Source organism: Odontomachus brunneus, unplaced genomic scaffold (assembly GCF_010583005.1).
Source record: "Odontomachus brunneus isolate Ranch 3 - 2012 unplaced genomic scaffold, Obru_v1 Obru_scaffold_030, whole genome shotgun sequence".
In the NCBI taxonomy this organism is placed as follows: Eukaryota; Metazoa; Arthropoda; class Insecta; order Hymenoptera; family Formicidae; genus Odontomachus; species Odontomachus brunneus.
Window position 1 is genome coordinate 996,156 of NW_022639480.1, and position 17,592 is coordinate 1,013,747.

The 17,592-nt window shown below is 39.8% G+C and overlaps 2 protein-coding genes across 3 annotated transcripts in view; one reads left to right on the forward strand and one right to left on the reverse strand.

Moving 5' to 3' along the window:
• Window positions 1–17,592, reverse strand: part of LOC116843127 (serine/threonine-protein kinase meng-po) — a 46,695-nt gene that overhangs the window by 10,186 nt on the left and 18,917 nt on the right. The window lies entirely within an intron of this gene.
• On the forward strand, window positions 655–10,690 carry LOC116843133. Of its 2 annotated transcripts, none has more exons than XM_032813249.1 (2): window positions 655–774; window positions 9,534–10,690. In XM_032813249.1, exons 1-2 carry the CDS (start codon window positions 757–759, stop codon window positions 9,843–9,845), a joined length of 330 nt encoding a protein of 109 aa, XP_032669140.1. In that variant the 5' UTR covers window positions 655–756; the 3' UTR covers window positions 9,846–10,690. The 2 variants fall into 2 exon arrangements, with proteins under 2 accessions (XP_032669140.1, XP_032669141.1); XM_032813250.1 differs by lacking the exon at window positions 655–774 and adding an exon at window positions 7,459–7,603.

Below are 17,592 nucleotides of genomic sequence, written 5' to 3' on the forward strand. Positions count from 1 at the left end.
AGAGCTTCTGGATATTTGCCGTAAACGGGAGAAGCAAGTGCTAAGTACTTCTTCGTTACGTTGAGGTTACTCGAAGTGGTCGACTTGAAACTTCTCAAGCAGGTTGTGGCGTAATTGGAAAGAGGATGATTTTTCGCGCGCAAATATAACTTAAGGGCTTAGAATAAGATCTTTTCTTTCACACACGGGCTCTTTCGTCTTTCCAAGAAATTCTATCTTGAATATTGGAGAATCGGTTAGCGTCTCGTCTCTCTTCGCTAAACTCGAATGACCTTTTGCTTTAAATTGCGAAATTGATCTCGGCAGCGTTTATTAGAATATGAATACAAAATACATGATTCTATTCGAAAGCATTAAAAATGAACTTATTATTCTGAAAATCCACGTTTTAAAAATTCACAATCCCGAAACTTTAATATCGAGACAAAATGTATCGAAATACAATTTTCTCGAGATATTTTTGAAGCACGCCACTGTTCCGAAAAGTCACAATTCCGAAAATTGCGTACGGAGACAGTCTCCTGAAATATTCCCGAAATATCTCTCGTGTGAAGTTGTTAATAATTTGTCATACAATTTTGTGGGACAACTTTTTAGAAACTTTGATTATTTTCAGTTTGTCAAGCTAACGTTCTATCGTTTTAATTGCAGGATAATTGGGGAATTAAAGAATGACGCTGTGGTGTTGTTGGAATAATTGTTGGCAGAATTCGAGATGACTCGGTTTTCTCGGAGAGAAATCCGCCAAAACGAGCGATGCGCTCGATACGAGTGGTGAGTGGTGAATTTTGTGCAAATTGTTACAGAATGGAAACTCGCGCTTTATTTGGTACTCGCTCATATAAATACGAAATTCGTTGTCCGACTCGCTGCACGTATAGATTTCTCTCGCAATTTAGCAATTCCACATGAAAAAAAGGTTTGGTTGAATTAACCAAGTATCTGGTCGAATATGAACGATCCAGAAATTCCGATTAAAGTAACGAATTCTGTTTAAGTCGACCAAAAGCGAGACCTTGTTACCTTAAAAAGAATTCGGGTTACTTCAGTCGGAATTTATGATACTAGAATACTACATAGCGCGCGCTTCGCGCGCGCCACTTTAGCCTTTTCGTTGTATTTACAATTTATATTATAATACTAGTTTTTACAAATTATATTCCCAGCAAACACAATGTTACATATAACGTACATGTTAGTTGTAATACGATATTTGTAATGCACAAGTTTGTCTATAAAAATTATATTTTTGTGATAATCTAAAGAATACATTAATAACATTTTTAAAGAAAATCTGTTTTCGATTTATTAGCTACTAATGGTTTTTTTACTGGAAACATTATAAATTTCCGTTGCTTACAGTTTCCGAAAATTTTATTCGCAGTAAGAAAAAGTTAAGGACAAACAGTAAGAGCTAGCACAAACATATTTCAAATAGTCAATTTAGAAAAAAGAGAGAGTTTTTTTATTTACTGCCATTGTGGGATTTTTTTGTCCTTGAGAAGAATTCCTTTTTTCTCAAACATAAATGTTCTCTCCGTCTGAATACAGAATACTGAATTCTTTGAGATTAGAATGTATTATATCTTCGACAAAAACTCAATCTTGAAAAAGATAACATTGTTCTTGTGTGAATAGTTTTATGACCTGCGATATAAGTGGTAAACCTTAAGCAACCTTAAGCAACCTTAAATAACAATGACAGTGAATAAAAGAACTTTCCCTGTTTTCTAAATTGACTATTTGATATATGTTTGTGCTAGCTCTTACTGTTTGTCCTTAACTTTTTCTTATTGCAAACAAAATTTTCGAAAACTGTAAGCAACGGAAATTTATGATGTTTCCAGTAAAAAAACCATTAGAAGCTGGAAAACATTTAACATATAAATTTATTTATTATTTACATATTTACATATTTTATATACATATACATGTAACATTGTGTTTGCTGGGATTACAATAAATATCAAATTTATATGACGCGAACAACACAACCTGATCTGTCACCGCGGCTAACAGCTGCAAGCGGCACGAATTCAACTGCGACGGGATCGAGACAATCGAGATGGTCGAGACGGCCAATTAGCGCCGCGGAAAAGAGGCTTCACCCACTTCGATACATTCGAGATTTAGTTAACACGCACTTTTTCTGATAGGATTAGGTTAATTCAAGCAAACTTCTTTTTCCGTGAAAATTGATCATTTAATAACATATACGTTTATTATCCCCTTTATCGGGATACTGTACAGCTTACCTTTGCATTCTCTATTGCTGCGAAATTCCCCTGAAGACGACAACGGCGCACTGCGCGCACGTCGTTGGACTATAACGCGAGGGAAAAGAGCAAACATACGGTTCATGTTGCTTACTTACCTTAGCGCCGGCAGCGTGCGTCAAACCGCCTATTTTTAGTTCTCGCTGTTTTCACTTAGAACGTTAAGAAAAAAGAAACACACGGCAACACGCGCGGAGCAGGTGCCGAAACATTGCGAGTAGCGGAGGGCGGCGGAGCGACGATGACTAATTTAAGAGTCGCGATGCACGCATTATTTTAATGCACCCGATCGAATGCGCTGTACGTGCGTTCGTCGCTCTCGCACGAGGGTCGTTTCGATCGTATTTACGCAGGATACCCATGAATCTGTTTCCACGTTACGCGCGCGGTGAGAATCCACGTTGCCCGACGATGAATTTGGAAAAGCTGTGTCCTAAAACGCGAACAAACGAATTGGTAAATCGATGATTTTTAAGTTGCATGCGACTAGAAATAGAAAGCTGCTTGCGAAATTGACGGTACAGAGTGGCGAAAAGTAATGAATGTTCCATGAGTGTAATACCGAGATTTTCTATAATTTTATTCAAATCCATCACGGGTTTGCAATCTCGTTTCAGGCGCTTGCTCTCGCGTTCCCTTCCCTTCTCTTGTCATTCTTATAGAAAATCAAAGGCTGAAATAAGTTTAAGATGCACTTGATATAATCGTTGCTTCAGAAATCGAAGATTATAATGATCTTGCGGGTCTGTGATTCGTTCTTTGCAGGGAAAGGGAATATAATATCAATTGGTAACATTGGCCAATTTCTCGTAAGGAAAAAATGGTGACTCGTGTTTTCTATGCATTTTACAGTGCACTGAAATAACCGTTTTTTAAAAAGACAATCGCTTCCGACATAACCAGATAGAGTTGAATATGTTCGAAGAAGTCGTCGCGAAATCTGCACGGAGAAAAATAATTTTGCTCTTTTAGCAAAATCGTCATTGCTACTGCATATTCGTAGTGACATTAAAAAAATTTAGTTGACGTAACTAATTTTACAAATTATTCGTTATCAGAGCAGAAGTAGTTTTGTTGCCAGGATAGAAAACATTTGTTGAGTGTATTTGTCCTAAAATCACGTTAATTTGCTATTGATGCAAAATAATGTATCCTTAGCAAATTTATTTGCTATCGAAGCAAAACTGCAACTGCTTATATAAATCCATCATGGTTCTTATAGCAAAGTAATTTTCAGCAAATTATATCCAAATAGTGATTAGTACTCTTAACAAATCTTTTTGCTGTCCATATAATAATGAAAAGATTTTGCTAGACTAGCAGAAAATTTGCTGGGTCAGCAAATTATTTTCCTCCGTGTGCCTGAAAATTTTTACAGACTCTGGCACGAGATTCTTGTACTTTTGTGTGAGTTGAAAATCTTCGATAAGCCCTGCGTCACATGACGTTAACCCGAACATTTTACATTGTAATTTTCTTACGTCGTACGTTACGACAAGCGTCGCGTTAGATCTACGTAGGCGCGTCCGGAGTACGTCAGAAAAACCGGATTATCGAGCGTGCCCTCCCCGGTGAGACGGAATAGAATTCAGTGACGTCATCGTGTCGGCGTACGGGCATTTTCTCCGCGCGGCTAGACCGTAACGACGCGCAACACCTGGTCGATCGAGTGAAATAGGGCTTCGTGGCGTCACACGACCCTCGGTGAGATCACTTGATCGCAAATGATGTCATCGTGGGCTCTCGCCGTCGCACGTCGGCCCGGTTGACGAAGCGTCATTCACCGCGAACGTCCGCTTTAAGCACCGAGGAAGATGAAGCCGATCGAGCAGACGCCTCTCGTCGATAATTCCGGGATAATTTTTTCCGCTAAACGGGAATTTATTTTTGAAAACGGGTAAAATCGCTTCTCACGCTTCGTTGGAACATATCCTACAGTCTTTACACCTCTCTTTGTTTTTGCATTATTTCTGGCTAGCCGCGGACTCGCGAGTGAACACACCGGGATTTAAAAATATTCAATTATCTTCGCCTTCGCGAAATGAAAGTAACTGGATAGTTGATATCTGGATTGACATGAATCATTTAGCTCGCACGATTGAAGAGATTGAAACGGAGAATTATGCTATTATAAAAGTAAGGCAAGTATTTTGAGAATTGTCGAGAATACTGTTCTGAGAAAAAAATGTCTGCTATTTGTAATTATGGAGAGATATTTCTCAATTTTTTTCTGTATATAAGGTAAACGTCCTAGTGATTGAACGTGTACCGATAATTGAATTACTAATAATATACTTGTGTTTGTTAAGATGCTTATCAATAAATGGGACAAAATTACAAAGTAACTAAATATTTCTTTTCATTTATTATATTGTTTTATATATTGGAAAGCATTTCAACAAAAAAAAAAAAAATACAAAACCAATATGTCAATCATTGGGACATATATGTTCGACCACTGGGACGTTTACCTTATTTTTTTTGTATATATATTGTATATATTTCTTTTTGTATATATTTTTTTATTAAGTTTTACTATAATGTTACTGATAATAATTTTATATGATTGTTATTACTATTATTTTACTATAAAAAAATGCTTGAGACCAAAAGTTAACTATAATTAGTTTTATTGTACAGTTATTATTATATAATTTTATTAACTACAGTTAACTATAATTAAATTTAACTATGGTTAGTTATACTATAACTATAGTTGATCTAACTGTAGGTAATTTTTTTCTTCGTGCGTTTTCTTCGCGTATTCTACGAGGTATCGTATATTTCGAGATTTCTCATTGCGTAAACGTGCCATTTCGTAGTAACGATTGTATTGTTTAGCAAACTCATAGTTCAACGGCGCGGTGTTAATTTTAGATTAATACTTTTGGAAGTCGTGACGCGCATCGACTATTGGATAAAATACGTTGGTCAATTTTCAATAAATATATGTTGCTTAGGTGGAGTAGGGGAGCCGCGAGGTGAATTTCACTCTCATCTTTTAAAATAATATTTACATACGCGGAACCGCCAACACCAATCGGTCTCGATCAACGTGATTCTACGATCTCGAGATCTTACGAGATCGCCTTTTCTCGCCGTTACTCCAATCGTGCGGAGAGCTTGAGAGAGAGAAAGAAAAAGAGAGAGAGATAGATCTTGTTATTACCGTTATACGTTACACGTATATCCGGCGTTCTTCTAAGGATAGCTATTATTTGGCAGGACAATTAATAAGCTTCAGTTTCGTATCGCATTACCATCGAAATTTCATATACAATTGCAGTCGAATGGCGCGATAAAGTTCCAGATATAATTCGATGCTAATATTGGATTTTATCATGGTACGCGTAAATAGATCCATCAGAACGGTTTATCGGCAGCCTCGGATATTCGAGCACACACTGAAATCACGTCGGTTACAGCTGGATTAAATCGAACCCGAGACCTCTAATAATCGCGCATCCCCAAATTGATACGCATACAATAATTATAGATTAACTATGTATTAACTATATTATTCAGAGCGCAATTATCGCATTGATAGTACGATAATACGATGTAGTTCGTGGATTCGCGTATGCATTCATGTACAATCGGAGACAGAAAGTTGTCCACCTTTTTTGCGAGTTTAGAAACGTATCCTGCTTTGTCCCTAATTGAGAAAATTCTTCTATTGGGAAACATATTCTTTAATTGGACAAGACAGAATACGTTTCCGATTGAAGTGCATTTCAGTGAGGAATACACTTGATTGTACTTTAGAGGGTTTCTAGATTCACAAAACAAGGCGGACAATATTTCTGCTCGCCGATTATGCGTTTTATTGCCAGCGGGCCAAATATTTCCCAAAGTCGAACAGGTGGAGTACGCTTTCCCGAGATGTGTTAACAACGTCCAAGAATTTCAACGTCGCGATTTCTGTCTGAAAAGCCGAGGTCTTCCATATCGTTGGTATTGCGCCTCGGCTTATTTTCGCTCGCGCGGAAATATCGAGATGCAGCGGATCGATCAATTTTACAAATGGCTGCGGCGAGAACGCACAGCAAACGATCGCGCGCGCTCTTGACTGCGTGACAACTGGCGATCGCGAACGTTTAATCGATGACCGCGAGCGAAACCAGTTCTCAGGTTTTACAAGGAGCTCGTGGACACGTCATCGCGGATGTAGACGGAAGTTGAGAGATTAATTTGTTTAAAATTATATGTACGTAAGGTATCCTTCGGGACGCTGACGAGTGGAAAAACCCGTAAGACACGCGACCGCGGAAGATGCAATGATCTACGCGTCGGCGTGTACATATCAGTAGAATTATCGTTGAATAACATACGGCCGGGAAATGTCGACATTTCTTTACAATTATCTCTCTGTCGTCGGTCGAAAGTTAATACAGAAGAAGATCTCGCTGTCGCAGCTAATCATGATTTGCTGAAAATGTATTTGCTGCTGTGTTGCTATCACGTCGGTTTTATACACTGAGAAAGAAATATTTACAAACTAACAAATATTTATTAGGTGAATACTATTAACATATTTACAAAGTTCTCTTCATTTAGACTGAGTATCGTTTACCTAAACCGAGTAAATAATAGAGTATTATTTAGGTAAACGATACTCGGTCTAAATAAAGAGAACTTTGATTTAAATAAATATGTTAATGGTATTTACCTAATAAGTATTTGTTAATTTGTAAATATTACAAATACAACCGTGTAAATAATATTCGGTTTAAATGAAAAGAATTTTTATTTAACTAAATATGTTGATAATAAATATTTGTTAATTTTTAGATATTTTTCTCAGTGTAACTAAATATATGTTTGCTGATAAGTATATTTTTAGGTGCACTGAGAAAAAAATGTTTGAAAATTCATTGGGGAGAGATGCAGAGTTTATTTCACAAAATATAACACGCAGGAATAAACTTTCCCACGAATACATTTTAAAATATTTCCTTTCAGTTTATCCACATGTTACGAGATTTTAGCCACCGCATACAGATTTCTACTACCGCGGCTAATTTCTTTTTTTGTCATCCGTGTCGCCACATTGCCAAAAAGGTTTCCGATGGCTACGCCATTGCGGATGTGAACGGTGGTTGACTGTTGAGAGTGATAACTTCATTCAAAAGAAAAAAAATAAATTCCGAAAGATCTCGCCGCGGGCGGTCGCGATCGTTTGGCTCGCCAAAATAAAACGTCGATTCACCGGCGTGCGGTAAGACCGGTGTGTCGGCACGCATATATACGCGTATACCTATATAAAAGTGTCATCGTGCCATTCCCGAGGATAGTTGGTCGCTGCGCATCGAGCGAACATGATCGAGGTAAGAGGGAGAGAGAATCGAAGGATCCGCGTCGTGAGCGTGCCTGCTTTTCGCAAAACGAAGTGTCGATTTCGCGGTCGCGGTTCTGGTTTCAATCACGTGATGTTCCCACCGACGCAGTCTGTGAAAAACGAGCGTTTTCCCGCGAATTCACGGAAACTCGCGTAATCAGATAATCTCTTCGCGGAACCAGAAAAACGTAGTAGTTGGTTAGAAGAAAGTTCTCCTTTTTTTTTCTATTATAAGAAGTGAAGAACAAGGGAAGAGAGCCTCGTTAATGTGATAACCTTAGAGAGTTGACGTTTATCGCTAATATGACGTTGCTACTTTGATGTCATTTGAGTCGACGTTTATCACTAGCGTGACAAGCCGACATTAGCCTCCTCGGGATGGTGTTTGACTATTTAAAACGCGTACGGCTTACTGCGCTATATTTTGTAACAATTAATCCGTGATATTCTCGCGCGGAAAATTAATATCCTCTTTACTGTGCTCGACTGTCCGTCTTCTTCCTAAAATATCGTAACGAATGAAACAGCCTTCGCGAGATAAATGAAGCCCCACCGGCCCTTCGCTAATTTCGCCTCGCCTTTAGGTAGCAGGACTTATAATTAAATTTCGTGGCTAAAATTACACGAATGGTTAGCGCGCCTGTGTGCGCGGGGTGTGGCGGGGGAGAGGGTGCTCCCGCCGCGTACGTATAATTTTAGCAGGAAAATCTAATTATACATCTGTCGTTGAAGGCGGGACGCGGCTTGCACTCGCAAAGTGGTTGACGGCGCTCGGATAGATCATCAGCAATTAATATCGCCGGAATATCCGCGCGGGAAGGATCGCGTCGCGATCCGCGATAAAAGCGATTAGTCAATTGAGAAATGATCCCGGGGAGTTGATACCGAGCGGAGAGCTGCGCCGCGATTCGAATGTCTCGCTCTATTTCGGGCTGTTGCTCAGTTCTGCGAGCAGATAACTGAGGCTTAGTTAATTGAAGATCAGTTCGACAGCTCGTGGAAGCATCCAGTGTCGCACTACCTCTCCATCTACCTCACGGCATCGCTACTCGGTGAAAGCGTCTCGCGACGAAATTAACGACCCATTCTTTCTTTCTTTTTTTTTCTAGGACGGCCACCTTATTTCGACAAGCGTATCTCGCGACCGATCTCGGGGCGCGACGGGAAAAATCATTTTTACCCGTGGGCAAAAATAACTTTGTCCCGTTCGACGAATCTCTAGTCAATCGCGAGAAAGTGGGTTATCTTTTAACCTGGTCGCGATTTGGGTCAAGTGAAGTGGAGGCCGTGAGCGTGTCTATATGAAATAGTGGGGGTGTGGTGGATCGCTCGCGCGCACCTCTACCCATTTACTCGTTTATATACCCATTTACCTACGCGGGTGTCGCGTCGACGCGAGCCCATGTGAGATTTCAGAGATTCCTCGATGAGCGCTTAGATCCTCTCCGGCCCGATTTTCAGGGGATCACCGGAATCGCGCGCGATTTCGTGTCGTTTCAGCGGAAACGCACAATATGATAGAAAAAAGACGTCTCCCGGGTTGCGTTCGTAAATTTGCAGTCATAATTCATTCGGTGCGGCAGCGCCGAATTAATTTCGCGCAAATCCCGCGTAATGCACGTCACGTTTCGGAAATAAATCTCGCGCGCGTGATTCTCTCCTCTGCGACGGAGTAGCCTTTTTTCCTAGCGTGTGCCAACCGAGCACGACGACGAACGTAATAATTTTCCGATTCGGCCGTTGTTTTCACTGTTGCGAATTGAGATATTGAAGCGAAGAGATATTTTCAGGAGATATTTTCACTTTTGACTGTTCGATATCTATTTGTAGTTATTATGGTAATTAAACATCTCGAACATTCCTTGACAATGTCGAGTCCATTTGAGCATATGCAAATGCGCTGCATTCTTTTTACACAGTTTCTAGTACTTTTTCTTGGCGTTTACGGGACACTGGCGGCTCCACACACGTCCCACCAGAATCACGATGTCTACCATCGCTTGGACAATCATGCGGAGATAATCGGTCACCAGTTACCCGGCACGGAGAATCTCAACGAGAAGGCGCTGCCGATATCACAATTGTTCGCTGTGGAAACGTATAACCGCCCGGCGAATAATAATTTGGCGGAGAGGTCTCAAGTATCGCAACGGCTGCCCGGGACGGCAAATCTGGCGGAGAAACGAATCCCTGAAGCTATCCTGAAGAGGTTGCAACTTTCCGTGATGTGAGGGAATCTCGAAATTTCGGCAGCTTGTTCGATAACATTAACATTGAAGGTTATCTTTATAAGAAACACTATGAAGAAATTGTATTCAGCTGATTGGCTGACAGGCTCTGATATACATTCCCCATCTACCTCGGTTTAAACATGTAACAGCTCGCATATGATACCAAGACAATTTATTTATTTAAGCTACGTCATTACGTTTCTTTGTCAAATGAGACTAAAGATTGAGGATGTTTGAACATCGTTTTATCGCAAAAGATTGCAAGGATTTGTTTAACATCATGTCTTTTCGCGGAAGAAGACGTTCTCGTTGTAATCATCAATAAATTATTACTGTTTCTGCGTTTCCCAGGACGAAGTAGATAATTTTAACTTGTTATTTGGTAATAACGTAATTCCGAGCGTAATGGAACCGCGAGAGCGCAATGGGGAGCGGATGAATTCGCGAAAGAAAATGTGCAATCTGCGCTTTCTTTTGCTCTTGCCGTCGGCTCTCGCGACCGTTATTACCCCGTGAGATTGCTGTTATTATGTTTATCACAACTGCAATTGTATAGTTAATGCTATAAAAATTAGCGCTATTGTTTATCATACGCTAAGTTTTCAAAGGAATATCCAAAAGTAAAGAAATATGAATTCTACCGAGAATAAAATTGCACAATCTGTTGTTTTACTTTCCACTACGTGAGCTCATAGAAATACTACTAGTTGTGTCTCTCGTAAAGTAAAATTTATAAATATAAATATCTGTAATTATAAATTATATTATAAATATATTATAATTATAAATATTTCGTTGCATTATCACATGTGTTTTGAAGAAAATATATTACAACTGGATAAGAAGCAAGAGTAATGTTAAATTTGAATTATCGCGCTGACAGTAAACCGATCACTTTTTGCTGCGTAATATCTCAAAGATATTACGATGTCGCGTGTGTAACGTTCATCAGTAAAGACGAAAATGCGTTATTACAAAGATACCATTAGTTAACAACAGTATCATATCAGTGATCAATAAGTTATCACGCGTTCTGTTCGTTTTCATGTGTTGGAAAGGTAGAAAACCCGGGTTTCTAGTAGCGCTTGTCTGAGTTCCCACTAGTCTTGTCCAAAGATAGCGTTACCAGCAAGATTCAGCCAGATGAATTACATACATTTAACACAAACCAAGAGGAATAGAGAGTCATGAATTAAAAAGAAAATATTGATTTTTACTTGCGCTAAATTACCGAGTGAGATTTTACGCTTGAAAAATCAAGAGAAACTAAATTGCACAAATATTCTCACACAAGTTGTATGTGTAACAAAGTAAAATAAATATTAAAAATATTATAACACAATAGATTGTTTTTTATGGCGCTTGAAATATCTTTTTTAATGTCGGATTATTTCTGTCGGTTATTTTTATTTTACTTTCCTCGTTCTTTCTCTCTTCCACTCTTTCGCACTCGCTCTTTTTTTGCATAAGAAAAGCGACGGTACTCCGTTATATATACAACTCAATACTGTGCCTTCGCGAGATTGACGTGCCACCCTTCAGCCGTTTCGTACTCGCTGGACATTATTCCGCCGGCGAATTGCACCAAGTCATGGCAGTCCTCCGTACGTGTTGGAACTTTAATCCGGTCGGCGTTTGGATTTAATACACGCAACCGATTAACAGCGAGATTACACAGGGCTCTACGTGCAGTCGTCGAGCTTATGGTAGCTTTAAACTAAAATTAGCTGAACTTTACGTATCTTCGGTGCCGCGCGCGCCTTATTCCGAGCAGCGTGTTGATCGTCGAGTGCAGGGATAACAGGGCTTCCACTTCACCCCCGAAAAACTTGACTTAATCGCGTCAATCTAGAATGTGCGCGATCTATCGATATAAATGCATATTTCCGAATTCACCTTCGACATGAAAATAGCTGGCGGGGACTATAAAGGGAGACTTGAAATTTGAATTGACGTCGACAAAAGCGATCCAATTAGGTCCCCTTTGCGCGAGACATGTCCTCAAACTGAGTTGAATCATACCTTAATTTATCGTGCATACGTAACGGACGGATTATCTTGAAAGCTGTTTCTCAACTTCTCGTTACATAAAATCCCCATGATTGCAAATCTCGCGTTATCTGTGCAGACGTGTGTGACCTGGTCGAGCAGCTGGTCGCGAGTAAAATTGGCCACCGGCGAGGCTTATCTTCCCTTCGTGCACGCGCTATTACGTGCCATTAGCGCAGTGACATCTTCGCGAAGTGTGAAATCTAATATTCACGCCAAGTTGTTGCTCCGAGCTCGTATCATTCTCTCTCTCTCTCTCTCTCTCTCTTTCTCTCTTTCTACCTTCCTTCTTCACTCTTCGCGCTCGCTCGCGCGTTGTATGCCGACACGTGTCGTTCTGGTCGGAGCACACGCGACCCGACCCGACGCGACGCGCGAACAAACGAGCGAACGAGAGGGTGCAAGAGAGCAAGAGAAACAGAGAGAGAGAGAGAGAGAGAGAGAGAGAGAGAGAGAGAGAGAGAGAGAGAGAGAGAGAAAGGACGCTAATCCTACAGCCGCTAATCTTAAGGGGATGGTGTTTGCACGGGGGTAAGTTGGGGATTGCGCCGGCGGGTTACGGTTTCGGGGCCGAGTCAAAGACACCGACCGCCGCGCCGGTGTAACGGCAATGCCCCCCGGTCAGGCGGGTTAACCGGCTTCTAACTTTGAGCGATGCCAACCGACTCTACCTGCGCTCGAAATCGGTCGATTAAAGCCGCCCACGCACACACACACATACACACACACACACATATATACATACACCTGTCCGCGAGCGCGCCCGAGCACGTTCGCAAACTCGGCACAGTACATTGTGCGTTCAAACACGATGACTGCACCATTCGGTGGATGCCGGCGATGGAGCGACTCAAAGACTGCCGATTCGCGTTTTGTGTATGATGTACGTGAGAAATCAAACAATTCTAGTGTCAATAATTATGATCGATGCTTTGGAGATGCGATGTATCGGGACGTGGAGTTACTCCGCGAACGAAGGCTTTAGCTTTCCTTCCACTTCGACTAATTTTGCACAGAAAAAAAGGCAGTATTCACTTAAAACTGATATACTAAAATTGACAATCATCGTTTCGCATATAAGCAACGATATATAATTTCGCTAAAAGAATTTCCAAGCCTTTTTAACAAAATTTTAACAATTCTATATTTATTTGAACATTATAACAGTCTCATCGATGATAATAATACCTTTTCCAACATTTAAAATCATATTCCTAATCTAATATTTTGCGTTTTTCATTCATGAAAGTTATTTTTATTTATTTATTTGCGAATAACGTTCCTTTTATAGGAAGAAAATACAATAGCACAGAATCAAACATTTTTGAATAACCAGATTATATTTTGTTGAATCATGTGTAAAATGTAGCGATGCAAGTAACTTATTTTTGTTTAATATGCTATGTGAAAAAATTCATATTTTTAGATTTATATATAAAAAATAAAAATATTTGCAAAACAAGAATGTTCTTTCTTTCTGTGCAGTAATTAACGTTCGAAAAGTGTCGTGGGTTTTCTCGCTTTAGAACATGGAGACGACTGCGATTGGAATTGGATCTTTTTAAATCGGAATTTCCCACGATTTAACTGAGGGCTTCGATGAGCTCATATTATCAGGCGTTATCTTACGGGGGCATTAATTGGTTGAATAAAACGTTCGGGGCGATGGCGGATTAAACGAGCATTTCGACGCGACTTTCAAAGTGTCGCGAATTATGCGCTTAGCCCATTGTTGCGCGGAGCGTTTCCAATAACAAATATATCTCTCTCTCCCGTGAGAAAGCTAACGACACGTCCATCCATTGGAGAAAGCATGGCAGCGAAAGGGCACACTGCGCACTACTACGGCTACTCGCTTTTACAGTATCGGATTGCGATGCGGTAGAGGTATCTGGCGCTACGGTTTCGATGGACGAATGTAGCTATCGCTGACATCGTTGCGTCGAAGCGAAACTAACTGTTCCCACGTTCCCGAACAACACAATACAAAGCGCGTTATATTATTCGATATATCAACCTTTCATTATGATATGCCTGTTAGCGTCAGACTTTTCCTCCATTCCTTACGACATGCTCTCTCTCCTTCTTTATCTCCGTGACGCGAGATTACGTCAAAGAAAATCTCCATATATTGAATCACTTATTTGCTCGAGGCTACACGCAGGCGTAAACACACACACGTAAAAAAATCTCAGTTGGTGCAAGCGAACTGAAAATTAAGTGATCAGAAGCGATATCTCTGTTTTAAAAACTAATATTTCTGTTGTCGCAACCGAAAATATTCGTTTGAACACTCAGCGATATTAGAACTCGGTTGAAGCAACTGAGAACAATTGACTATACAAAAGCCTCATAAAGAAATTTTTTTTCTCCTACAGCCGAGTTTTCGTTTGATCCCTGAGCAACCGAAAATTCGGTTGCACCAACAGAATTGTTTTTTCCGTACACAGACGTAGCTACAATTTCCATGAGACAGAAATAATAATCGATTTGTTGCACGTGGACTCGCCGAGTGAAAACCGCGACACTTCACTGGACTTGAATGCCACCGTTATTCAACTAAAGTACAGAAAAATTCCGACGTCTCGGGTGCACATGTTCAAAGTGGCGTATACATTTTAGCGAAATAGCTCTCGCTATAAAGTCATAACGTTTTAAGTTGTACGCCGAGCACGTGAGGGAACTCATTAATGGGAAATGCCGCCGAGTATCTACGTAAGCGAGCGTGTTGCATATACTTGAACGCGATATCAGGTTAGGTATAAGTATTGCGCGCGTTTTTAATACATAAATATGCGCGTATATTTTAAACGTATATTCTGCAAGAATGATTCGAAACATTGCAGGAAAATCGAGTGATAATTAATTAGGGATTGGATCATAATCAATTGGCAATACGAGAAATTATTATTAATGGCGAATATTGTACGTGGATTGAATTCCGATGTTGAGTATTTTCGTGGGAGGGTAAGTTCGAAGAGGAGAAAAATTGATTTTTTCTTACAATTTGGTTATGCAGATTATAAATAATAACGCAGTTGGGTGTAAGTAGAATTCATCAAAGTAAACACAAAATTTCTTTAAATATTTTTCTTTAAAAGTCTTCTACCATTTTGCAAGTAATCGCGTGAATTTTTAGTTAGTAATTAAAGAAGATTGACGCATTATCGCGGATAATTACGCACTAATCTTGACTTTTGACATAAATGACTTTTTACTTTTTTCCTTCTTTCAAATCAAACTCAATATTTCACAACGGAGCCTAATCCAATTGCCACTAATAATAATTTATCGTGTCACCAATTGATTGTTGTCTGTATCGGGTGGTGGGAGGCTAAAATATTTTCCGTGCAGACACAGTCTTACATTGTTGCGAGTCGTGGGTCAAAAGCGTGTTTCGCGAGTGATCGACGCTTGTATTTCGGCGCGAACACACAAGTGAATGACGATGGCCAAGAGATTGTTACCTATATATACGGCTATTTATGTACACACGCGTGCTCGCGGTGTGAGAAAGCCACGATTGCGCTTAAACAATGAGATCCACCGCTCTGTTTGCCGGCTAAATATTGACGCTTATCGGGCTTCGAACGTACAAGAAGGGAATATGAATCGGCCGTTTTGCCACACACACTCTGCTTCTTTAAAAATAAAGTAACCTAAGAGAAAAAAAATTCTCCAGCTGAGAAAGATACTGGCCTTTAAAATTTATCTAGCCAGAGCTATTCTCCGATCGTAGCAGCTTTAAATTTGTCTTGCTATGCGGAACCAACTGCTTAAAAAGTTCACGCATTAGGAATCGGATTATTTCGAGGAAATTTTCTACTTAAAATTTAGCTTCGTTGAACCACCGAGTCAAGATATTATTGCAAAATGACGACCTTGAAAAGAAAAACGAAATATATTTTAACTGCATGTGCCATACACTTATATTGAGTATTTGTTCATCAAAATTATATTTTCCTTCTTTTTATATATTGTATAAATACACGTCAAAATAATACTTTCGCATATTCATTCAATTCGTCATAAAAAATTGTGAAAAAACAAGCACGATTTTCAGGTAATCTGATCTTTCAGTCCCCTTAAGAACATCTCAAGCGTGTGAAATCTTTTCGTTGATCTTGCCTACGGTTCGTTAATAAACGCGTCGCGTAATGCACTTGTAAAAGTATATTTTGCCGCTCGAGTCGTAAAAATGTATATTTATCGTCTCCAAGTTCCATCTGCGCACCGGCTCTTTGAAGTGCCCGGGAAAGTTGAAGAGTCAGGAGGAGAACTCGAAGAAGGTCCCATTTTCCATCGTCTAAGCTCGGGCACACCGTGAATCGTCGTTACCCGGAACAAGGGACGTAAAGTGTCTTTGCATTTGATTCGTAGTAGTTACAATGACGATTGCCTTCGCCGGAGCGAGACTGCAGTTCGCCATTGTTCCGCCCGAGCATGTTGCTTCGAAAAGGGCATTTCGGCGTGGCGCAACTTCTCAAGACCCGCCGGGGACAGTCGACAAGTCGTGTAATACTCGGACCGGGCCATATCGAATATCTCGTGATTGCGGCGTTTATTGGAGCGTTCGTGGCGATGAAATGTGTACCTCGATCGAGTTTTGTTCGGAATCAATCAAGGCCGAGAAAGAAAAGTGAAACATCTCCCGGTAAATTCAATGAACTCAGCACGTTTCACACACGGAAAAAAAAACATTTGGTTGGGTTAACCAAATTTCTTTATTCTGATGAAAAAAATATGATCGAGTCAGAAAATTCCGGTTGAAGTTACCAGAATTCTACTCAAGTTAACTACTTTCTGTTTTTCATCAGAAATTTGGTTAATCTAAACAAACTTTTTTTCCTGTGCATATAAAGTAAAAACAATGGCGAGGTTCTAACAACACAGGTACCTAAATTTAGACACTGTTATTGTTCTACTTTTTAAATACGGATATTTAGATTCTTAACGTAAGATATATGTATATATTCAACATATATGTATACGCATTCTATATTGGAAGTTTAAGTATCTTTTAAGTATTTTTTAAGTATCTATTAAGTATCTATTAAGTATCTATTAAGTATCTATTAAGTATCTTTTAAGTATCGTTTAAGTATTTTTTAAGTATCTTTACTAAAGACCAAAATGTGCAGAGTTAGGTGTCTGCGTTATTACCAGACATTGTTACACGGAAAAAACAATATGGTTAAATCTGCTTGTGCCAGCCAGATTCGACAGTAAAGTACGGAATAATTAATTATGTGGTTGATGCAATCATTGAGCAACTGCTGAGTTACAGTGACGATATCTGCTTGTTCCATGTATCCATCGTAAATGCCACTCCTAAGCCCAGCAGATTTCTCATCTCCACAACCAGATGACGCGTAACCACGTTAATGTAGTTGATGTGCTGAGTGAAAATAATTGAGTCGTGTCAACCATATACATTACTATCACACAAAGCTAATTAGGGTGACGCAACTATGTTGCTCACAACAAAATATTTCTGCTTATGTGTGCACCATATCTTTTTTCCGTGCACTTTAATCGGTTTGCGAATGATCATCTTCTTCATTTCACACGATAACTCGCTCTTATGGTTCTGTTGATTGCGTTGCGACTTGAAACGAAGTGCCCGGTATAAGGGCCACTCAATTGATAGGCAATATATAATTTGCGGATTGGGGAAGCGAGAGGAGTGGCTGGGGGA